The 26,142-nt window shown below is 36.1% G+C and overlaps 1 protein-coding gene across 2 annotated transcripts in view; it reads left to right on the top strand.

The window, feature by feature from the left end:
- Window positions 1–1,948: 1,948 nt before the first annotated feature.
- LOC106067728 (sodium- and chloride-dependent GABA transporter ine-like) overlaps window positions 1,949–26,142 on the top strand; it is a 32,830-nt gene continuing 8,636 nt past the window's right edge. Inside the window, exons 1-11 of one of the 2 annotated variants that reach the window (XM_056006818.1) lie at window positions 1,949–2,206; window positions 3,353–3,733; window positions 10,889–11,023; window positions 20,313–20,538; window positions 21,496–21,628; window positions 21,908–22,042; window positions 23,389–23,492; window positions 23,703–23,827; window positions 24,870–24,982; window positions 25,554–25,698; window positions 25,795–25,890. In XM_056006818.1, coding sequence (XP_055862793.1) covers window positions 3,616–3,733; window positions 10,889–11,023; window positions 20,313–20,538; window positions 21,496–21,628; window positions 21,908–22,042; window positions 23,389–23,492; window positions 23,703–23,827; window positions 24,870–24,982; window positions 25,554–25,698; window positions 25,795–25,890 — 1,330 coding nt within the window. In that variant the 5' untranslated portion in view covers window positions 1,949–2,206; window positions 3,353–3,615. The remainder of the gene's footprint in view (window positions 2,207–3,352; window positions 3,734–10,888; window positions 11,024–20,312; window positions 20,539–21,495; window positions 21,629–21,907; window positions 22,043–23,388; window positions 23,493–23,702; window positions 23,828–24,869; window positions 24,983–25,553; window positions 25,699–25,794; window positions 25,891–26,142) is intronic. The other variant, XM_056006819.1, reaches the window with a different exon arrangement.

Raw genomic sequence — 26,142 nt, forward strand, 5'->3', positions numbered from 1 at the left:
AGTTTTTGATTACTTGAGCTTTGAGTATGATCTCTCACATGACGCAATGGAAATGGCCTGAGTTAGCAGTATTCCGATGGATGGTGCCATGTTTGAGAACACATCATTACAATATGAAGCCAGCTTCCTGAATTGGTGATTGTGGTATTAGTTTGAAAAGTGCTCGTGCATCAATGACACCATTGAATAAGCCATTTTCCCTGTATTTCATCATACAAACATGAAAAAGAAATACAGTTTTTTCATCAGCGTGTCATCATCCATAGACTCCAAGAGGTGTCTTGGTTCAAGAAGAAACCCAAAAGGTGTCCACATGATTTTCCAGCCTTTATAATCTGTCCTTCATCTCCATATGAAGTCTGTCCAGCAATTCCGTCGCAGCACGTTTGAATTGCTATTCTATTGACAGTCCTACATTAGAACTCAATTCCCCACCAAGTCTTTTCTTTCTTCTGGTTGTTTTAATGACAGGAAATCCATAGCATTTGCTACCTTCTTTTGCTCTTTCGATGGATTGGGTGATCAATTTCGTTAGTTTCTCATCATTTTGCAGAAAGCATGAAAGGGTTTTAATTTCTTCAGCAGATTCCCGTATTTGCAGTCCAGACTTTTTGTATTTTATTCTGAACTATATTGATTTGGCGCATTAGATTTGACCAGAATTCCAGATAAGCAAAAAGTTCACAATTTTCCACTGCATGAAGAAGATTTTGTGCATTTCTTCAAGCACCCCTTCGTTCAGTTGTTGAGTCAGAAAGTTTCTCCAATAGCTTGGAGATGATTTTGTCGAGATGCAAGGAAACTGCCGACGTAGCTTTTCTCTTGCGGACCACCTTGTATTACTCTCCTTTTTTAAATTCCCGGCTCCAGCTTCTTTCGATTTTGCGGAAAAAAGTTGAACAATTCATGTACAGTTCCAAAAAAAAGAGGTGACAATTGCTGGATCCATCTCAGCAGAATTAAGAGCTGCCAGGTTTGGAAGACCATCACTTGACTCATCATCACTTACTTCAGATGTTTTCTCTGTGGTAAAAGGTATGCAATTACATAAACTCTGACGCCACATTTGACTTTTCTGCTTTAAAACGTCATCTTTTCATCTAGAAAGGGGAGAGGGCGGTAGAGTGAACAAGTTAATCCTCGCCCCTTTTTATAATTTCTGCTAATGATTGCATTTGGCATTAAAGAATAGGGGTGGGATGACTCGATTAAATAATTTAATTTATAGCATATACAAATTATATAAGTGACAATTTTTTTTTAATTTTGTAATTCTTATGTAGTCTACAAAAAGAAAAAAGTATTGGTTGTCCGATGGGCGGAAGGCGATTACATGTCTCGCCTCTCCCACCTGGTACAACCCTGTTTCATTTTATATTTACTACTCATGAAATTTGAGATAGAGTGTGTGTGCGACATAATATACATAATATCGTTTTCACGCTCCCCTTTCCAGACGAAAACATGATGTTTAAAAACAGGATAGTCAAAGTCAAAGTTTATGTAATTTCACATGAATTTATTATAATCTTTTTTAAAGAAAGACTTTGCTTTGGAAAATTTAGAATTCATACGAATTTTTTCAGTATAAGAGTAAAGATTTGTGGTAAACTCACAAAATCCTGACCCAAATGGTATTTTTTTTTAATTTCTAGAATCTTTTTAGCTTTTTATGAATGTTTGTCTCAAACAGCTGCCCAAATGGGGTTTGTTTTTTTGCCAGTGATCTTACCAGCAGCATACATACATATATATACCCATCAGAATAGTGAATGAATAAGTATATAAGTAAAAAAGAAGTAGATAAATCTTGATATAGATCTATATCGTTACAAGATTCATATGTCTGATGAATTCAATGTTATGTAAACTTAAGAACCGTTTAAAAAAAAGGACCAATGAAATGAAAGTAGGCCTAGTTGTGTGCTAGCCTATATAAAAGGAATAATAGTTATACAACTCTAGGTTTACATAAACCGAGTGCCGAATGATTCAGCGCATTCGTTTTAAATCTGAATCTACTATTATAGAGTCTAGATCTAGTAGTTTATATTTCTAATAACTATTTTTAAAAGCCTGACAAGCAAGCATTCTGAATGTTTTCTCTTACATTAAAAAAAAAATTGATTTAGGAGTACAATCAAGATCTATGTAGGATTTATTCACATTCAGTCTCATTGACCAAAAAAGAATACGCCAAGAAAAAGTAGGTCAAGTATAGCAGTAGAAAAAAAAACTCGTTACATAATTTCGATTCATAATTATTTTGACTTTTTGTACAAGATTACCTACTGTGTCAGTATGCTGATATTGACAACTCATTTAAAAAAAAATTGTTAACAATTTGCTAGACCTAGATCTAGATCTAGATCTAGTCAAGAAAAATAAAGACACTGTAACTGACACTGTCACATAAATTTCAGAAATCTAGTATTCTTTAGTTATAGTCTATAGTATAGCTATAGTAAGTATAGACAGTATAGTATAAGAGTATTAGATAATAAGTATAAGTTACTATAAATATAAGTTCTTATAACTTATACTGTTATAGATTATAGACAGACTAATAGATTATAGAGTTAGAGTATACTATAAACTCATAAACTGTATGAAGTTCATTATCATTATGTCACTTCATAATGAAGTGTATGAGTATGAGTGTATCAAGTATTATATCTATAATCATAGTATGTAGATGTAGATCATTTGTAGATGATAGTAGATCTAGATCTAGTTATAAATTATAGATTATAGAACTTCAAGTTCTAGTTAATTCTAGTAATAGTGTTAGATTTTAGATCTAGACTAATAATATACTTATAATGACTTATATAGGATTAGATAAGATCTAGTTATGTAGGCCTACTAGTAACTATAAGTGTATTGCTAGATAGTAGATAGATCTAGATCTAGAATCCTTCTAGATCAAGTAGTAAAGTCTTGACTTCTAGTAACTTCTAGACTAGATCTGTCATCTAGAAATCTACATTAAAATTTAAAAATGTTTGTAAAATGTTGTACATGTTTCTTGGATGTTCCTTCAGGGCGACGGTGGATGGATGCGGGCAGGGTTTGAACCCGCGACCATTGATAAGTCCGAACAACAGACCATTGCGCAAACTGCCTGACCAAGCAGCCATCTTTTTATAATTATATCTATAACTAACATGTAGTAAATCTTTGAGAGTCTAATCTAGATGATAGTAATATTTAAATATAGCTCTCGATAGACAAGCTATTTCTAAGTCTAGAATCTAGTACTTTTTTTTTCTGTTGAAAATGTCTTTAATGTTATAAGGTGTATAGAACTTAATATGCAGATTTTGATTTCTTTTTATGTCTTTTTTTTAAGCAGCCACTGTGTCTGAGTTCAAGCCTACACAATGTTTCAGATATCTAAACTCTATACAACCAAGTCTAAGTGGAATACAAGTTCTTCTTCAAGAAAATTTTCTAGTCAAAAGTCAGTACTAAATCACAAGTTTTAATTGACTAAAGTATTATCAACATATTATCAACATGCGTTACCCAACAACACAGCACGAGCCCAGCATTGTATGATAATAATTCTACTTTTAACTGTTTAATTGAAGTACCTCTTAATAGTAGTATAAAATGGAAGAAAGGCAAAACTGGGGAAAGAAAATGGAGTTTCTACTAGCCACTATTGGATATGCTGTAGGCCTTGGAAATGTTTGGCGATTTCCTTATTTATGCTTTCGAAGTGGAGGAGGTAAGTAATTTTAGACATAAAATTTAATTTTCCTTAGTTTTGTTTTAGTTAATTATTAAACTTATGGCTATATGGTCGACTTGCATTCATAGGACTCGTTCATGCCTTCAATCATTCGAGGCCATCCTGCTACATAATCTTCTCCCTGAAGAAACCTAATAATCTTTCTTTCTGAAGGAACTCATATATATATATATATATATATAAATCCTTTTTGAATGAGCGCCTGAAAATTGGAGAATTTAATTCATTTTAGCTGATATCTGCTTCTTGTAACTGTCGAATAACATGATAAAATGATGTACAGTAGAACATTGATTATCTTGATTAATTGGGAACAGGGTCTTTCTGTACACTTGATTTTCTAGATAAACGAATGCAGAATATTATAAATGGTCCATTTTACCAACAATATAAAGAAACTCTGTTTGTAAACATACAATTCAAATAAAATATGCAATGGAACAAAGCATTATATGTCGGAATGTTCCTTTATTGAAAGAAATAATTGGTTAACTTGCTGCCAGGTCTCAAATTCATTTTAAAGAACTAACAACTACTGGGTTGGGCGGCAGCATTCAGATTGTTATTCATGCCTCACACTAATAAAGGCAGTGCTGATGACTGACGCCTGGATGAATGGCGTTCTAATGTACATGTTATTTTAAGGGGTTGAACAAGAAAGTAGTGGGGGGTATTATTATATTATAATCCATTAATAATTCAAGTAGCATCCTGCATACTAGCAATGTAAAGATTTGTTTAATACTTAATCTACACAATTCAGGAACATTGTAGTGCTACCTAACAACAACAGCTCTATCTCAAGCTCTATCTCAGTCTTGCCATAGCCTCTAAAAATTGTGGTGTAGGATTGTTGTATATATTTTTACATTAGTGAGGCCCATAGTTTGGCCCACTGGCCATATCCAGCCCTAAATGCGATGCTATCCGAAACTCATAACTTCTATTCACAGTTCACAATTTAGTTGAAGAGGATCAGTTCTATAGGATACTAAGATTTTTTTTATGGTAATCACTCCATGACACGGTAATTTATATGGGTTGATATCACCGTTTTTTGTGACCTTGGTGCGAGTATGTTTACAGGGTTAGGGTTACCCCAGTACGCTATTCTAGCTCAAGGTGGCATTCGGCTGGAAACGATCGCTAGAGGAAGTGATTAGGCTAAATGAATACCAAAACAAGACTCCTGTGGGTGTGTTCAGGAATCCGAGAGCTTTACCATTTCAAGGTGCGGAGTTGAAAGAGAGCTTCCACGCCCCTGTCGATAATCCATGCGACGTTCCTCAATGGAGCATTACACAGGAGCGTTACACTAATGGCAAGTCTTGCACGGTTAGCTTTGTAAAACATAGAAAGATACCTGGGGTTCCCGTTATGCTCGGCCTTCGGCCACATATTCGAGTCCATCCGCCCGGAGTGTCAGACACATTGGAAATAGCAATGTTTTATATAGTCATTGACTTAGACCTCTTCCAGACAGAGCGGTTTGTTCAATCAGGCTTACACGCTTATAGAGTTCGAAGAGCCTTCGGCTCAACTCTTTTGACAATGTGACGGGCTAGGGTAATGCTATAGATCTATGTCAAATCTGTATTATTATTATTATATTTTTTTGTGATAGAGCAAATTTTCCAATATTAAATGTTCAGTACCTCACGAGTGTGCAGCATTATTATTGCTATTATTTTCGGAAGGAGGTAGTTAAAAATGGTCTTGAGTTTTTTTAAAAATCTACCCGGATCTCGGACTTGATAAATCAGGTCACGTCCGAGTAAAGATATTCGCTGATCTAAAGTGTATTTTGGCCTATAACAAGACTTTCAATTTTTGAACTGGCCAATCTTGAAAAAAAATAAATAAAAAAGATCTAGATCTATTATGATGTACAATTTTAGGATATCTCAAAGGTAAAATTGCAGAATTTTGTCACGCGAGGACGCCGTATTATGTTTCGGCAGGAATTTTTTTTTATGTCACGGCTATTTCTCGAATTTCCCTAGAAATTTGTTTTCCATTTCTCATTTTTTTTTCAGAGCCTTTAAGCATTACTACCTAACCCCAATAAGCCTATTAAAAATTATACCAGTTGGTTGAAAAATAACGCTCCGCTACTCAAAACGTTACCCTTGAAAAAAAAAGGAGGGTGGGGGGAATAACATACCAGACCTCTAGCTTAGTACTTGTGGTAATACCTCGCCTACTCCAGACATTTGAAGACAGTCTACCATAGGTCTAGGATGCACTGGCCTTGGAGATACTCAGGTCGATTTCATTATCGATGTTTGCGTTCAGAGAAAGTGTGCGGCCAAGGGAGGTGAATCTGTCCACTGCATTTATTTCCTGTCCATTTATCTTGATATTTGGATCCGAGTTTGTTTTACCCGGAGCTGGCAAGTATAAGACTTTAGACTGTTTCGTGTTCATATTGAGGCCGAAGTCTGAACATGCTCTTGAAAAGTTGCGATTTTCTTCAGTTTCAGGTCAGGTATTTAGGGCACAGTCATCAGCTAAAAACTGGTCCCTGATTGTTGCTGATTTTGTTTTTGATTTGACTTTGAGCCACTTAAGTTGAATAGGCCACCATCAAACCTGTACGTTACATATATTCCACTCCTACCACTATCTCTGAATGCATCTGTCAGCGAAGAGGAGAACGTGAGACCGAACAGTGTGGGGGCAAGGACACGTGCTTGTTTTACCCCATTTGATATTGGGTGGGGGTCCGTATATGATCTTCCGGTGAGGAAGGTAATTAGATTCGCGTTGAATTGACCACTTTCATGGGGAAATTGACATGTGACATTATGTGATAGCAAGGTTTTAGGGTGTTAAGAGCCCATGTAAATTATAAGTAGCCTGGTGTAGAGCTCCCACGTGACATATATGTGCTAGCTTGTGGCAGACCTTACATCAAATGTTGAGCATATGGTTGTAAATTTTCGAGACGCAACTCAAACAGGATGTTTATTTACAGGTGATCATGAAAGATATCAGGGGACACACACACACACACAAAAGCAGCAATCTTGGTCTTCTCTTGCTTACACAGATCATGGGAATACCTCTATCGCCACTGCCACGGAGTCACAGAACCGTGGCGCTCTATAGTTGTCCCAGGAGCGGTTGCCTTCCCCAAAACACCAGGAATGTCTGCCACGCCTCCCTTTCCTGACAGTCTCCTAGAGCACCTTGTTTCTCACCTTTCTGCTGGTCCATCCTTCACCTTTCACCTTCATCTTTCACCTTCACCTATCCCTAGGTCTGTGGGACCGTTGGGGCACCACACAAGATTTGTCGATCGTCTTTCTACATTTCTCATTGTTTTTTTGTCTTAGAACCTCTTTCCATGGCAGGTCCGTCCATTCTTTTATGTTGTCATCCCATCGTTTTCTCTGTCTGCCCCTTCCTAAGGAAGGTCTTAGCAAACCCCTTAAGAACTTTTAATATGGTCATAGAGTTTTTAGTTAGCGTTCTTTTTTTTTTAACAATAGTTAGCAGGTTATCGTGGGGTCCAATCGCTCCAGTAACACTGTCTCTAATCTTTTCGTTTTTGATGGCTGTCTTTAAATGTGACACCTAGGATCCCTTTGTAGCATCTTAATTCCATTGCTATGATCCTCCTCTCTAACTCGACGTCCAAGACTCGCAAGCATATGACATGAACAGGAACCGCATCAGTTTAATTTTGGTGTCGAGGGCCGTTGTCTTTCCATATAGTTTTGCGAGTGCCGCTGTGGACTGTGCTACTCGGGCCAGTAGTTCGGGTTTGGTTTCTTCATCTGAGACGATAGCTCCGAGCTATTTAAAACTACAGTCACTTGTCAGCTTTTCGGCTGGCCCATCCACTTGTGATAATTCATTAAATGTTGCTGCAGGCGGGCGGAACACACTCATCTTTTCTCTTGTTCTTCTAGTCCTTACTGCTGACGTTTATGATACGATAAATGTATTGGTCCAAACAAATGGGAATTCAGTTTGATTACAATTGTCCACCACAGCATTACTGCTATAACAATAATTTAAATCATCAAAATGATGCCTCATCTTCTTATATCATCTCTGCCCTTTTGGTCCTTTCTGGGGCATAGGCAACCAACCAGCTTCCTCCAGGCATCTCGGTTCTGGGCGAGTCTCTTTAACTGTCCCCATGTCTTGCCCATCTGCTTGGCATCTGCTTCCAAATCACGGCGCCATGTATTCCTGGGCCGTCCTCTCTTCCTCTTTCCTTTGAGGTTTCGGGTTAGGGCTTGCCTTGTTAGGTTTGCGAAGGGTGTGACCTATCCATCTCCAGCGTCTTTGAAGGATATCTACTTCAATGGGCTGCTGCTTTGTTCTTTGCCACAGTTCCTCATTCCAGATCTTGTCTGGCCAGCGGATCATTCTTTTTTTCATCCGATGAAAATGATGCCTACTGGGTGTTATGGAGTGTGTGTGTGTGTTTATATAGTGACGGTGGGAAGGAGGTTAGAGATTAGTTGTGAATGATGCAACATAGGTGGCATTGTCGTCACTCGGTCTTAGTTAGGACAGGCGACTTCAGAACGTGAGACTGAAAGATTGTGGTATTGTAGAGAGTTAGATTTTGATAAGAAATATCTCTTCCCACCATCATCATCTGTTGACTAATGAACTCATGTGGTGATTACTAGATCTAAAGTACATGTGAGGACTATAGTATTACGTGTGTATGTATGTATATATAATTTAGAAAAATAAAGGCTTTCATTGTTTTATTAGCTTTGAAAGCAAGAGATTTTATCATATAGCTATTGGCTAAGAACGAGGTGACAATAAGAAATAACACTAGACTTCTACAACCTAACAGTTCCATCATATTGTCTCCTAGCCCCTGTCTTAGCATAGAGCAGTTTGAATAAAAAAAAAACTACAATAACCTAAATATTTCGATCAGATCTACATATTTTAAATGTAATACATTCTAACACTAGATTATCATTAGATGTATGCTAATTTTTCAGGTTATCTTCATATAGAAAGTAGGCCTACATTTTAAAGCTCTAATGATTTATTTACTACGAGATATCACTATGTTGTTTGTGTGTTTGTTCTTCACTCGGTACACTCTGCCCCCCTCACGTAGGCGATGACTAGACGCCGTTATCTCGTTTTGGTCTTCCTTGCCCCAACAACATGGCCGTTAAGGGAGACAGATTACATTAGGCTTATTCTTGTAATATCTACTCCATGACGGTGTATTCCCAGATAACCTGTTTTTTTTTTTTTTAATAACATGTTCGTCAGCAGATCTCGATCTCTATCTTTATTTGTTCATGTCAGGGCGGTGTACTTGTACATCATTAGCGACAGCATCTACTTTCAACCGGAAACGTGTCAGAACATCGAATAGCAGACGATATTTGCTCGCCTTTAGCACTAACGCGAATGCGACGGTGTTGTAGGTAAACGAAAAATAAAGAGTAAAGTACCCCCCGGTACCTCTTCTAGACCTTGCGATCTATAGGGCAGATGATGTAAAGAAACAGATGTCAGGGTAGTAGGTAAACATCAAAAGGATTTTATTTGTGTGTCTGATCAATCCTTGGATAAAGATGTAATAGATCTATATACTTACATAGATTTAGATGTAATTGCAGCAAATATAGACTTAAAGTAATAATAGACATGATTAGGGTTATGCTCAAATGCTAGAAAAGAGCAAAGCTTGGATTTGTACGCTGCCTTTGTCGCCCTCACTAAAGCTTTTGATGCAGTGGATCGCCATCGTTTGTGGAGGATTTTTCTAAGTTTGGATCATTTCCATTGCCTTTCTCGGGCTGCTGCGTGAGGTACAAATAGGTCAAGTTATGGGATCTACTCATTTCATTATAGTATTCCTTTTTCAGACCTTGCGGATAAACGAGGTAAAGCTGTGGTCAGCACAACGAATTCCTCCTCCCCCCCCCCCAACCTAACTTAGGTCAGGTACCCATTAGGACTCAGATCGTCACAGAAATCCTAAAGTTTCCTCAGGGATTGGAACCCTCGATTCTTCAGCCACGCCCGTATTTCAGCAAAGAGAGCTATGCAAAGCAAGGGTGTGTATTTGCTAACAGAGTTTTACTTTTGGCGTAATGTTTAACCAAATGAAGCAGCATTTCCAGCAAGGCATTTTCACTACGTCTCTTGATAAATATCTATGTCTACTAGTCGGTGGTTTTGTATGTCTCTGAGGCCTTAATACTATACAGAAATGCCTTTACTTAAACATTTAGAGCCTTTTCGGAATGTTTGTAAAATATTTTACTTGTTCGGATGTTCCTTCAGAGTTGAAGATAGTTTACTTCCTAGTCCGAACCTCCCACTTAGTTTACTTCCTAGTCCGAACCTCCCACAGGACGACGGGGTATGGACCCGGGACCATCGATAAATTTAATTGACAATCCAGCGCGCAAACCTTACGACCAGGCAGCCATAACACGACATGATGTCTTACAATGACTTTCAGCTTGAACCCTTAAAGTTATTAATTCAAAACATTATGTTTGACCACATTTTAATGAACCCTTAAAGTTATTAATTCAAAACATTATGTTTGACCACATTTGAATGAACCCTTAAAGTTATTAATTCAAAACATTATGTTTGACCATATTTGAATGAACCCTTAAAGTTATTAATTCAAAACATTATGTTTGACTACATTTGAATGAACCCTTAAAGTTATTAATTTAAAACATTATGTTTGACCACATTTGAATGAATCCTTAAAGTTATTTATTTAAAACATTATGTTTGACCACATTTGAATGAACCCTTAAAGTTATTTATTTAAAAACATAATGTTTGATCACATTTGAATGAACCCTTAAAGCTATTTATTTAAAAACATAATGTTTGACCACAAGGGAATGATGTAAGAATGACGATCTTGTTACGAGGCAAACAAAACATTAAACTCAACAGATTGTTTAACCACATGACGTAAATTGTACAAATTATACAGGCTAGTGAATATTGAATCAGACAAGGTCAAAGTGTTTCCTAATTCTCTTGTTCGAATTCTATTTCAGTTTGTCTTTGCTCTACTTTGAGCAGGTAGGACTTCTGTAGCAAAAGTCGTCTATCAACTATGACCAATGAATGACAATGTTTTATTTTTGTTTACAGGGGCGTTTCTTATTCCATTCTTCATCATGCTCATTATTTGTGGGATACCGTTGGCTTACATGGAGATGGCTGTTGGGCAGTACACAAGACAAGGGCCCGTAGGTGCCCTCAGTAAACTTTGCCCTTTCTTCAAAGGTAAGTTCATAGTTTTTTTTTTCCCAAGTACATTCAACTTATTGGCAGTTGTAAGACTAAGACTGCTTTGTTGATCCTTACTGGAAACTTGTTTTGAATACAAGGAGACTCTTTTCTTAACTAAATAAAACATCATTCACATCAACAGAACAGACACAACATAAAGTGTGCATTGGGTGACTACACACAGACGTCTTGATTCTTTTCATGTTCCCTAGTCAACGAATAGCGCTGATACAGTCTGACTGAGTAAGGAACGAACGAGTTTTTGTACAGTTCAATTCTAGTCTTGATTGACAGAATTCGCCCACTTCGCTACGTCATGTGGTTTTAAAGGAGCAGGTGGCGGTTGTCGTCTAAGATTTCTCCGACCCTGCTGAGACATTTTTGTTAAAAAAATCATTTAAATATGGTAGTATAGTGCATGTGGTTTGTGATGCTTTTTTATAAGGTTGTCTAAACGACGACGCAACAGTTTAGATGAAATTCATATTATATTCCATATGTTAGCAGATTTTGCATTGTCGCACAGTGATATTTATCCAAGATCTTATTATATAGTTTAAGGCTGTTAAGTTTATCTTAGAAAAAGAACCGTTGTACGATTTTCTATGCCAGTCTCAAGATGGTCCTCCCACGAAAGCTTGTTACCAACATTGATACCCATCTCTGTATCACTTGTTGTTTGTGTTTACTGCTTATCTGCTGTTCATGTTTCAGTAGATTGTTCCTGTTGAAATCTAGTATTTCTTAAGTTTTTGTGACATTATGAGTTATAAAAAATTGTCAGTGCACCAGTTTGTGAAGTCTTCTTTCGAACTTCGATACTGAGTTTCGTCTCCTGAAATAAGGCCGACTATCGACGTCGAATTTAATGAATTCATGATGACAAGGTCCTAAATCCTAGGGTTGGCGTAAGAGTCCTGATCCAACATGGCCAATATTGACACATTTCGACCGAACCAACAGAAAAAATGCCATTGATCATTTGTGTACCACACCCCTAACCAGGTCATTTTTTATCTGCATGTTAGCTTAACTCATTGTCAAACCGTAGCCAGTATCCACTGGTTTTTATTCAGCACAGCTGTACACTAAATCTGTTTGTTTAGATCTCTTTGGTGGAGGCTCCCCTGCATTGATAAAAGGCTATTGAGAGTCGTCTAGAACAGGGGTCGGCAACCTGCGGCTCGCGAGCCACATGCGGCTCTTTGGATGTTAAGCTGCGGCTCTTTAGTTCCATGCGCAAATAATATCTCTAAGCCGTTTGTACTCGCTTTTCAGCGCACCCCTCTCCATGTCTTGAAATGTAACATATTTGCAGGTGGAAGATATTCAATTTTCTTCTGCCTTATCACTTGATATAGATGAGTCTTACGACATAAAAGACACGGCACAAGTTGGCCTTTTTGTCTCAGGTATATGTCTTCCCAAGTTCCAAAAGAAGAACTTCTATGATTGCTAACGCTCTCGTGACAAACCAGAGAAAAAGATAGAGCTAATGTCGTGCGAAAATACATTGAAGACAATAAAATCGATATAAATAAATCGTTTCAATAGCAACTGATGGAGCCAGAAGTATGACAGGAAAAAATAAAAGGGACAACTACGATTCTTTGGCGCAAAATTAAACCATGAAATTTTTACGTTTCACTACCTACTAGACCAAGAAGCGCTTTGTGTCCAAACATTTCCGGACGAAGTAGTGGAGGTCATGAATTTGTTAATCAAGATTTTTAACAGCAACTTGTTTAAAAGCCCTCTACCATCGTCAGTTGAAAGAATTCTTAACGAAATGTTCGGAAGAAAAAAATGGAGTGGCTCTTTAAAAACGTTGAAATTTGGTAAATAGTAATTTTTGGCTCTTCCGACTCAAAAGGTTGCCGACCCCTGGTCTAGAAGCTGCATGATGGAGTGGGGGGGGGGGGGCGGAGCTGCTCTAAATAGCGTTAAAGGGTGCGCCACAGTGACGTTTTAGCCTCTAGGGGGGAAGGTTAAAATTTGTGCACAGTCGAAACTTGAGTGTTTTTTTTTTTTTAAATAATATAAAGTACTTTTGAAATAATACCATAATTTCTTAATTTTGTTCGCCTCTGTGTGGGGTTCATCTCATTGGTTTTTCAATCACACAGAACTAGTCTAGTGGCCAGTTTTTTTTTTAAAGAAGACATGAATAAGGTTGTGATGGTTTACATTAGACACACAAAGATAATAAAAAAAATATTATTACTTATTATTATTTTTCATTGGTTTTTGGTTGTGCACGAATGTCAAGAGATACATGGATGCAATCATCAACGATAACACACATAGAAGAATTTGATGCCTTAAATTTTTTTTCACAGACAAGAACAAAGCTCAGTTACTTCCAAATTATCCTTGCCATTTTAGTCTGTCAAAATGAAATACCATTCACCAGCCAAAACTGTTAAGGAAACAATGAATCTTGATTGCTATAAAAATGATTAAAAATAGAATTTTAGAACTCACTTAGACCAGTTGTAAACTCACATTCACAAATGTAGTTAGCCTTTGTCACCACCTCAAAAACCATATTTTGATATGTCAGTTTAATTCACAACACTCATGTTTTCAGCTGTCCAGATTTGAAAGCAGTTACTATTAGGTAGTCCAGACAAGCGGTCAGTAGCTATTGAGACTTGGTAGCACTCACTACATAGAGTTAGTATAAGACTTAGTAGAAAGTTACTTTGTACCTGTCACCCTATTATTCCACTCTATTAAATCTATTTCTATAAAGGGATAGTACTTCTTAGCTTGGATTATTATATTGGGCTATGTGCTGATATCAAGATATTTCATGTAATAAACATATTACTATCTGTGTCTGCTATTCGAAGTGTTCTTTGGTCATTTATGATACAAGTGTACATTCATCCTGATTGCCGAGATTAGAATCTATATACTGCATAAATCATGAACCCTATGTCACCAACACGGCCTTCCAAAAAAAAAAAAAACACGGTGACAGTCTTTTTGTGCGTATTTATTGTTTAAAATACTTAATCCGTTTGTTTTCATGTTTATTATCATAAGACGTCAAATAATCTATTACTGTCAGTCTATTTCATAGTTACTTATGTTTAACGTCTTAAGCTCATGTCTAAATATAATTAATACTTTTATTGATTCCTCGGCATTTGGTCATTGGATCAGCGTGTTCGGCGGCTGTCAACATTTTGACAATTTATGTGGCGCACGAAGACAACCACACAGTTATTGGTGTGTGCATGAAGATAACCACACAGTTATTGGTGTGTACATGAAGACAACCACACAGTTATTGGTGTGTACATGAAGATAACCACACAGTTATTGGTGTGTACACGAAGACAACCACACAGTTATTGGTGTGTACATGAAGATGACCACACAGTTATTGGTGTGTACATGAAGACGACCACACAGTTATTGATGTGTACATGGAGATAACCACACAGTTATTGGTGTGTACATGAAGATAACCACACAGTTATTGGTGTGTACATGAAGATGACCACACAGTTATTGGTGTGTACATGAAGATGACCACACAGTTATTGGTGTGTACATGAAGATAACCACACAGTTATTGGTGTGTACATGAAGATGACCACACAGTTATTGGTGTGTACATTAAGATGACCACACAGTTATTGGTGTGTACATGAAGATGACCACACAGTTATTGGTGTGTACATGAAGATAACCACACAGTTATTGGTGTGTACATGAAGATGATTACAAACTCATGTGTGTGTGTGTGCGTGCACAGAAAGATGAGCAATAGCTCGTTTTCTCTGTAGGCGTACACTGTTTACACATAGAGATTATTGTGAATGATGCTCATCGCTTTGAAAATCTCGTTACATGATTGGGCCTCATTCAGATTCATTTATTCTTGTGTGTTTAAAATTAAAAAGGTGTAACCTTATTTTCGTTTGTTTTAAAACAGACATTAGAATATTTAAATCGTGTCACGGAGTGAATGAATGTATAGTGACTGATGCAATACATGTACTATGAACTATGGATGCTATTTTTAGAGAATGGGGGATTTCAAAAATTCTTTTTAGCTGTACACGCGATCATCAACATGGAGTGATGACGGATGAAAGATTTGTGGAGTCTAGCAAGTAGAAAGGGTAGTTGATGGAGTTAATAGTATAACCCTGTAGATATTTGTGAATACAAATGGAGTTTATTTCAAACATAGCAAAGGACACGAAGCTCCTATTCAAATGATTTTTTATTTGTACCTTACAATGGCGTTTCTATTAGCAATATGGAGCACTGGAGTTACATCACGACTTCAGTTACAACGTATACCCAGTAACACAGTGGCGTAGCTAGGAATTTGCCATCATTTGGGGGCCGGGGGGGGGCTTTACCTCTTTGGGGCCCCCTGCATTTTGCGTAATATTTAATTAAACCCCCCCCCACTCATTTGGCCCCCCCCCCCTCCTTTAAAGTGGAGGCCCGGCGGATTTTCAAATTCTCCCTAGTTATAATAACATATAGATCTAGTCAGACTACCACAATATTTGAATAGCTGATCCAAGGGGAGGGGTACCCTTCTTGTTTGTTTTTTAACGACATATGATTTTGTTTTTGTTAGATGAAGCAGCAACAGAACGTAGGCCTAAATGCTAGAAAGCATTCACTGAACCGTTCTCTTAGGACAGGGTCAGGGGGTATTGTGCTAAAAATATCGGCAGCTTGAGAAAAGAAAAAAGGTCTACATTTTGCTTCTTTAGCATGACTTAGGGATTTATGCCAGATCAATACAAGCAGACGTGAGTTCGATGACGTCATTTGCCCCTCCCGTTTCACAAGACCATGACGATGCAACTTTTATTTCCATTCTAATGAATGAGTAGCCTACGTGGATTGCACCGTAGAGCATTGAGACCTGGGTCGGCAAACTAGTCCCTCCATTGTTGTTTCTGAATGCTGTCAAACTTGGAGTTGAGACTTACTGATGCTAAGCTAATACCAAATGTTTATTAGTAATGGTGGAGCCCACCTAGTTACAAAATAAAATATTAGTTTCACGTTCATATCGTATTCCTAAGACACTAAAGAAAGTCTGTTGTTTTTTAGTACTTTCCCGCCTTGGGTTCATGCGATGTCCCTGTGTTCTAGAAGAAACGAGCTTTACCGTCGCCCACCTTCCGAGATTGTTGTCATGGTGGCTAATCAAACTTAAGCAGGGAGAAATAGAGGTGTTTTTTTTTTTTATATAAGTGTTAGCTCTTTTAATGACTTTAGTTCTACTTATAATTATATCTGTGTAGTCATTGCCACGGAAACAAAATTAGGGGCTGGGATTCGCGGGGACGTTTGATTATCTTCTTTATAAATAATTCTCTACGTCGCCCAGCCATGCGGGACACCACGCACGTACACTATGATTGGACAGGCTACATGAGACTCTATATGGGGGATATTGCATATATATACGCTAACATACAATAATTAATAAGCTTCTTGAGCCCTTGAATTCAGTCTTATAATAGGTCTACATCTATTATAATAATATCTAGACTCTACATTCTAGATCTACATATATGAAGGCGTATTATAACATTATTATTTCGTTTAATTGTTTCCAAAACACTCTCAGTGACTATATCGACAGTGATACGCAAATTAAGACCCGCTGGTCGCGGGTAAAGTATGGATAGTGTTTAGAAATTAAGTCATGTGACTGCGTGCAAGTCCATCGTTTAAACTACCTTGAACTTGAGCACCACCCCCGCGTATCTCACACATGTGTTTATTTTGTGCTTATGAACTGCCGGCATGTGCTCTCGGCAACATCCGGGGACAACCTGCTATCAGCCTGCCACCACACTAGCCCTTTGATGAGGAACCAAGTCCATCCTGTTTATTGCGATCTTGTTAGACGAGGGTTCTCACCTTGAGCTTTCAAGGCACCTCGTTTTGGAGATGTCTTTTAAAGACATTCTAAGGTTACTGAAGGGGGTCGTGATTATCTTTTTATTCTAGCCGGTCATTTGTTTTGACTTCATTCTCGTGTTCTCTTCAAATGGACCTCATTCACCAATCGTAAACAAACAACATTTAGTCACGTGATAATATTGATAAAACAACGGAAAAAATATATCACGTGATAGCCATTGTGTATTAAAATTTAATCGTAATTTGTATAGAAGAAATAGAGAATCATGTTGTTTGTTTACGATTGGTGAATGAGGTCCATTTAATTCTACTTTAGATTTATGTCTGCAAATCATTTACTTTTCCTAAAGTAGAGTTTGTGTGTAAGCTTTCTAATCTAGATCACATCTTCATACTCAACTGACCACTATGAGCGAACTGCACTGCTTTTAAATATCCTCCTCTGTAATGCAGCAAGTGATGGTGTAGAGATTGCGGGACAAGGACAATATCACAGCCCATACCACACATGAGGTGCCCAACCAAAGTCTCCAGACTTCAGTTTGAAACTGATGGAGATCCCAGTTTGATGTACTTTTGGTGTGGTTTTATCTTTGTTTTTGTTATTTTATCACCACTTTTGAATGTCAAGATTTCTCTTGACCATAACAGCTTGTTCTAATCTTTGTTTCTTTAAGCTTTTACTCCAGAGATATATTTGACTTCTTTATCTTACAACTTAAGCCTTGACATGTAAAGTTAACTCAAAACATTTTTTATTAGGAGGAACAACTAACTTATATTTCTGTACATAAATGTCTATTAGTTTTGGTCAAGAGGCTAAATGTAAAAAAAATAAAATAATTTCAGTAGTAGCACTATAACTTTTAATGTAGGTGGACATTAATAAATCAAAGTTTCTACATAGTTTTGTAAAACATTTTTTTTCTTGACCTAAGTGCTTTTTTCCCCTATGTCATTAGAACATGGAAGGGGTTGCCTGAATCTTATCTTATAGATTACTTCAAAAGAGAACTTAATTATGTCCTAGGCAGAAATCAGAAAACCCAATGACTTTGTTGAATTTAAGTCTCTTATTAACATGCATGACAAGGATATGCCTAGGACATAATTTATATAAGAAGATAATGATTCTGACTTTGAAATATATATATTTATATATATACACACACTTGTTCATGCATACTTGTGCTACCAGGGAGAATTTGTTGATAATGGTTTTGGTGAAGTAAATTCTCACGGTATGGTCCTATCTCCACCAATTCAATTGTTCACACATGGACCCTGGTCTTCTTACAAGCTGCTTATCTATATAGGTCTGTGGTTTTTAAAGCTTGCTGCAGTTTCTCACCACAATACTATCATAACCCAGTCAGTGGTGGTGCATGATTACAAGTTAGGGAAGGGCTAAAGCATAGTGTGTGAATACAAGTCATTGATGGAGGACAGAACATAGTGTATGAATACAAGTCATTGATGGGGACAGAACATAGTGTATGAATACAAGTCGTTGATGGAGGACAGAACATAGTGTATGAATACAAGTCATTGATGGAGGACAGAACATAGTGTATGAATACAAGTCATTGATGGAGGACAGAACATAGTGTATGAATACAAGTCATTGATGGAGGACAGAACATAGTGTATGAATACAAGTCATTGATGGAGGACAGAACATAGTGTATGAATACAAGTCATTGATGGAGGACAGAACATAGTGTATGAATACAAGTCATTGATGGAGGACAGAACATAGTGTATGAATACAAACCATTGATGGAGGACAGAACATAGTGTATGAATACAAGTCATTGATGGGGGACAGAACATAGTGTATGAATACAAGTCATTGATGGAGGACAGAACATAGTGTATGAATACAAGTCATTGATGGGGACAGAATAATATTTTGGAAAGGAGTTGATGGAATGATTCTCTCATATTTTGATTTTTTTCCCCCATATACAATAAATAAAAATGTAAGGTCCATAATAAAGTTCAAAGTTCATTAGTTTATGTTCAAAATGTTTTGGGTGATTGAGGAAAGGGAAATGCCAACACGACGCTAAGCTATCAAGTTCAAATTGGGCAGGTTTTCACTCCTGGTCTCCAGTCTGGAATCCAAAAGGCTGTTCTCCTCAGTGACTATGTAATCAGTCACAATCTTTACATAATCATGTGTCATCCCTTTAAGGGAAGTTGGGTATTATTACTACTGCATTTGTCACCCTTGCCACTTTATGAAATATCACTGAAACACTAAATTGTCTTAGTGAAATCCAGGTTCCTGTCATGTGATTTTATTGATAAAGTTGTTTGTATCAAAGAGGAGATAAACATTTCTCTTGTAAAATAATTAAACATCAGATTTGTTGATTAGAGCTGACTTTTGCGTTTATTATCAAGTTAACAAGTACTTTTAGTCAATGCATCCACATGTTTGTCAACAGTTAAGGATAAATAAATTTTTTGACCTTTAATGAAGAATGAAAGATAATATCTTGTGGACATAATTTCTTAGTAATTTTTTTTTTATTTCAGTGCAAGGGATGAAGGGGGTGGTGTAGTTTGGCCCCTATATTGTAATTCATGAAAAAAAAAATGTATTGTTCACATTTCTAAATGTGAATTAAGGCTCTTAGTTTAAGAATCCCTTTTCCATAATGCATTCTGCAGGTACCTTTGAAAACATTGAATAGGTCGTCTGTTGTTCCACCATTCTACTATCTTGATTTCCTTAAGAAAAAATAATGGTTGAAGATGACTGCCATCAGAACTAATCTGTCTATTGGTTTCATTCAGCTCTTATGTCTAAGAGTGTTTCTAGAGTGTTCAAAATAAAAGCATGCCTCTTAAAATTGCCAATTAAATTAAGGATGCTATGTGTTTGTGGTTGTGTCAGAGATGAACTACTTAAGGCTTGTATTATTAGATGTTTTAGTAAAGCTATGTACTAGATATGTTTAGATTTAGTTAGTGAAGTCATTTATTAAATTGTGAGTTTGTGAAGTCATGTATTAGATTGAGTTAATGAAGTTATGTTTTAGATTGAGTTAGTGAAGTTATGTTTTATATTGAGATAGTAAAGTCATGTATTAGATTAGTGAAGTTAGTGAAGTTGTATTTTAAATTAAGTTAGTGAAGTTGTATTTTAAATTTAGTGAAGTTGTGTTTTAGATTCAGTTAGTGAAGCTTTGTATGTATCTGAGTTAGTGAAGACATTTGTTAAATGTGGTAATAATATCATGTATTAGATTTATAATTTAATGTATTTCATTAATAGTGACTTAATGCAGCCATGATTGTGGTGAATGATCTAGAAAATGTAATAGATGGTTGACTTGCTGTTATCTCCTGTCAGGTGCTGGTGCTGCCACTGTCATGATCTCATTTCTCTTCACTACCTACTACATTGTCATCATCACCTGGTCCTGCTACTACATGTTCAGCTGCTTCACTGAGACACTGCCATGGATGCACTGCAACCACTCCTGGAACTCAGACCACTGTTGGGATGGCTCTCTAGCCAATGCCACCAATGGCTTGCAGCCTAATGATTCCAGGTCACCCACTGAGGATTTCTTTATGTAAGTTTTGTAGCTCTAAAATGTAATGAAACACCTGCATTTTCTTATAAGATTTTTGTTTTTCTTACACAAAAGATGAACAGAAACTTTTTTTTCCCCTTTTAAAAACAAACAAATATATGAAGTCTCAAATATTTAAAGTAACCTATTTATATTGTTAGTAATTTTTTAATATCTACACACACAAACACACAATTAACCAAATAATTAAACCTCTAGTTGCACTGGTGTTGACCTTGAACATAATGGCTTTTATGAAGTCTGCGTGGTAAAGTAGCTATTTAGTATTAGCTTAGGAATATTAAGGAATAAGGTTTTTCTTTAAAACAAAGATACTGTTTGAATACAGTACACATCATTTTCACTTGTTCATGCCTTGGCCATCTCACTTGTTTGGACATCGAAACAAACTTTTTTGGGGGGGGGGGGGGGGAGCAAAAAAAACCCACAAAGAATTCACTGTGCCAATTAGTGGGCAAAATATCAGAGGATACTCTAGCTGCTGGGAGTGTAATGAACTTCATAATGAGACATGAGGCACTTGTAGAATGGAAGACTGATGTCAGAACGAATTCTGGTTAGGTTCTATTTAGTGGAAGATTTTTTTTTACTAGTTAAGGAGAAACTTCATTCTATCTTTTCTCCTAGTGTAGACTACACATTAACTGCAGTTGTCAACATTTTTAAAATTAGTGTCTTTATGACAAAGCACTTGTTCCCACAACTGATAGATCTATGAACTAAAAAAAAACCCCCAACATTCTTAGAATAAAATGAACCTTTGAAAACAGTATCAAACAGCAAGCTACTTTTTTAAAAGAAGAAAACATCTGTGAGTTTGTAGTCATGAATTTGAACATCACTGTTTGTTTTTGTGCTGTTTTGTTTTTTTAAGTTTTTTTTATTTTAATTTGATATTTTTGTGTCTTCATATTATAAATGAAAAAATCTTTTCAGTGAGAATGTGTTGCAGAGGTCCAGTGGTATTGATAAGCAAGGCGTGCTGCGATGGGAACTTGTTTTGATTTTGTTGATGTGTTGGATTGTTGTTTATTTTTGTATATGGAAGGGTCCAAAGTCTACTGGCAAGGTAACTCAATCCTTTTACTCTATTTTGTATTCTCTTGCTGTTGCATGTCTAGGTTATAGTTGTGAAATAGTTTACATTATTAACTAGTTAATTTTTTTAAAAATTTAGGTGCTGGGTTAAGTTCATTCTATACATTTGACAGTCACCATGAACTATTTAGTACTGTCCCTGCCATAATTCATATTCATACAAAAGTACTAGACTGTTGAGATCCTCTGTTAGACTTATTTAATAGATTAGTTACTAAGAGTCATATATTGATTGAATAATTGTTTGCAGGTTGTTTATTTCACCGCAACATTCCCATACATTGTCTTAACCATTCTTCTAGTCAGAGGACTGACGTTGCCTGGGTCAGAGGAAGGGATTAACTTTTTCATCAAACCACGCTGGGAGCTGCTGCTGGATGCCAAGGTAATCTCATGACTGTTAAGAGATTGTTTATGGTGCTTAGGTCTATAAAACCTTAAAATACTTAACCACTGTGCAACTGATACATCTCGTTTACTATCAACATGCTTTCCCACCAGTCCTTGCTTTTATAGATCAACTGTCCTGTGTGTCCTCTAGTAAACATTCATGCAATAACACAACAACAAAATCTTTTAGTTCTGAAAGTTTAAAAAGACTGAAAAAAAAGACAATGTTGATCTGTATTGAAAAACTACTACATGCAGGTTCTATAATCTTCAAATCTTTGCAATGCCAGGAAGTGTGGAAATCTATTTAAAATAGTCATGCATTACCATTAATTATTGATTCGTATAGCATAGCAGTAACAGTACATACTATTAACTAGTATTGTAATTTGTTTATGCTAGGCATAGTTAAAATTAGTATAAGATGATATTATTAATTTAGTGCAAGGTATAATACACAGTATAAGCTGGTAATATAATTTAATAGTACTAGGTATTTAGTATGATACACACTTAAAGTTGGTATTATAATTAATTAGTGCTGTCTTAGAAATGGAAATATACGCTGATAGTATAATTAGGTTTTTAGAAAAAAATCTTGTTTTATACAAAATTTCAAAACTAAGTTTACTGTTATCTAGTTAAGATATAAAAGTGCACATGATCAATAACAGCTGGCATCCCACATAGCTATTCAAATAGTCTTTTATGGAGAAATAGTTTTAATCTTTTCACAAGGACCAAGAAGGACACACACACACACAAAATCAATGTATCAGCAAACAGAAGCTCATTGAGCTTAAAGATGAATAGTATGTTGTTAGACATGATTGTGTAAAGGTGGCTTATCTTTATTTGTATCCTTGTAAAAATGTCTGTATCTGTATAGGCCATCCCATTATAAAGCACATGGAAGCATTGACATGTTACCTCTGTTGTTGTTTACATATATAGGATATGATAGATATAGATTGATATAGATAGATATACACATATACATACATATAATACAATGTGCAAAGATTAAGAAGTGTATTTTTTCACAGTCTTAGCTGTGATCTTTTTGGCACAACCCAATGCAGATAAAACTTGTTTTTTCTCCAACAATGCCTGTCTTATGGAGGTGAATTAATGTCTTGATCCTTCTGGCTAGTGACAAAAGGCTTGAACAGCAAAAAAAACCCTGTTGTGCTATCTTGTACAATGCAGTTTACTCTTTATTTCATTAAAAAGGGAAGGTTACATTCAAAACATTCAATTTTTTTCAATTGAGTGAAACCAGACTTGTGCATCAGGTTGCTTGTTGGTTCACATGAATTCACATATTTTCTTTGAATCTAGGTTTGGGTGAATGCTGCAGCTCAGAACTTCAACTCTCTGGGTGTGGCATTTGGAGGTCTCATAACTATGTCAAGTTACAGCAAATTTAATAACAAGATAGTTAGGTAAGTTAAGGCATTAGTGACATAATATTTAGGTAAGTTTAGGTTAGGCATTAGTGACATCGGAAATAATATTTAGGTAAGGTTAGGTTAGACATCTGAAATAATTTGTTAGAATATCTGAAATTAAAATGTTGTCATTTAAAATTTAAAATTTTTATTTATGTAAGTTAAATTACTATAGCCTGACTTAATATGAATGCTTTGCTCTAGAGATGTCCTGGTATTGGCTGTAGTTGATGCCTTCACCTGTATCCTAGCTGGCTTTGCTATTTTCTCTATCTTGGGCAACTTGGCTTTAAACCAAGGAAAGGATGTGCAGGATGTTGTTCAGGAAGGTGAGAAATGTTTTAGTCATGTATTTAATATTCTCATGATGTCATGTTTGTATTTTATATAATTTAATGGCAATGTTTTTGAATCTGAAAACAAAGGATGAGTGCAATGTTTCACTTAACTAGCCAACCCAGTTGCAGCTGCTCTTTTTCCCACATCTGATGCAGATAAATGTTGTTATCTGATGCAGATAAATGTTGTTATCTGATGCAGATAAATGTTGTTAAGTTTTCTTTACATTTTCTTTGGGCCTCAAATGTGTTCCCAACTGCCTTCATGAAAGCTCTCCAACTTTCTCTTTCAGAGGCCATTTGCTGCCAGCTACTTTCCTCTATGACAACAAGGGCAAAATGGAGCCCTACTGAGTTGATCTTTATAGCGCTTTGTTGTTTTAATTATACAAAAGTATTTGATAATCTAACAATGTTTATTCTCACTATAGGATATTAATGTTCCAATCACATAATATTTTTAATATTGGTATTATTATTGACTTTGTATAACAGGTCTTGCATGCATTATAGCTCAGTGTGCCAGTTTCTTTTTCTTTTGTGGACATGCAGGAGGGAAGGGGTATCTGGGAGAATATTTCTATGCTGCCTGTAGGTGCTCAACACAACTCTGCTTAAATTTTATGTAAAAAATGTAATTCCTACCTTACATATGAATTTGAACTGAAACCCCCTAGGGAGCCTTACAGCTCATGTAATTCAGCAATACATTCCATAATGTGATAGTCTCACTAAAAAGGATGATTGTTGCTTTTCTCATCCTTTTATGTGTTTTTATGACTCATGAAGTTCCTTTATGATAAAAGATAAGCACAAATTTCTGTTTTATGTACTCAAGTTGCTGATAGAATCATATTTTCATTTTGAAAACAGGATTAGATTTGGGGCATTAGTAGATTCAGCTTGGCTTGCATTAGCTCTGTAATGTTCTCATTGTCTGAACATGTTTGTGACACTTACTCTGCTTTTTTGATATGTTGCTATTTTATTCTGCAATGTTTCATTCAAGAATTGGCTTGTTTTCCCTGTTTAGGTCCAGGTTTGGTATTTGTCATCTACCCTCAAGCTTTCAATACAATGCCAGTGTCCCAGATGTTTGCTTTTCTGTTTTTCTTCATGCTTGTCTGTTTAGGAATTGATAGTCAGGTACTTGAATTTTAGAATGATTTATCTTAACTTTGGTCTTTAAAAGTACTTAAGTCATTCATTTTAAATCATTTGTCTACTAAGCATCATTTTTAAATCTTCGAAGTAAGAAAAAAAAATTATTAATGTTTATTTGTTTTTTAAAATCCTTATTGACCTATGACTGTAGCCCACAGAGTAATCATCCCTGGGAAAATGAGACATTTAGTAGTGTATGTTAACTTGTTCAGAGCTGCTTATGTTTGAGTCAATTAAAATAGATAAAATGTTACAATGAACTTCATTCCAATCAATGTACTTGAAACCAAATTGGGTTAAGTATACAATTGTTGTTCTTTCACACACAAAAAATCTGCAAACTCTTTGATACTAAATATTTTTAGATCATATTTTCAATATTTCGACCATTTAAATCATTGTCTGAGTCTCCTTGTGTGTTATATAGGAGAAACAATGGAAACTTAAGAATCCTGATGTAGATTTCAGTAGGTAGAAAGAAGTAAAAGTGAACTAACTTGTGCCAATCAAACTTTAAGTTGATACTAATTCCATGTTTGTATTCACATTTCAGTTTGCTTCTGTTGAGGTGATAGTAACCACGATACAGGACCATTTCAGTGCCCAGGTGGAGAAATATTTGAAGAAGAAAGAAATTCTTGTTGCTGTGGTTTGTTTTGTGTCCTTTTTATTTGGGCTTCCAAATGTCACTCAGGCAAGTCATAGGATCTAATAGTGTTCAGTAAATAGTAGAAAATTCTAGTGTTTTTATTTCCCTTTTCTAATTCTTCTTCCTTTATTCTTTTTATAGGGAGGATTTTATTTTTTTCAATTATTAGACTACTATGCAGCTGCCTTATCATTAATGGTTTTAGCCTTTTTTGAGGTGATTGCCATCTGTTGGTTTTATGGTAAGTAGGATTATTTCATACTCATAGCTTCAACAGTCCAAATTTATGTCAGTCACTTAGGAGTAATATATTACCTTCATTAAAATGGATACAAATACAAAGCTAGGGATCTATTGAGCTGCCATCCTCCCTACATTGCTCTATGCCTCAGAAACGTGGACAGTGTAGAGAAAACATGCAAAGAAACTGAACCACTTCCATGTGAAATGTCTAAGAAAAATACTGAATGGCAAATGGCAAGACAAAATACCA

The sequence above is a fragment of the Biomphalaria glabrata genome, chromosome 12 (genome assembly GCF_947242115.1).
Source record: "Biomphalaria glabrata chromosome 12, xgBioGlab47.1, whole genome shotgun sequence".
NCBI classification, from domain to species: Eukaryota; Metazoa; Mollusca; class Gastropoda; family Planorbidae; genus Biomphalaria; species Biomphalaria glabrata.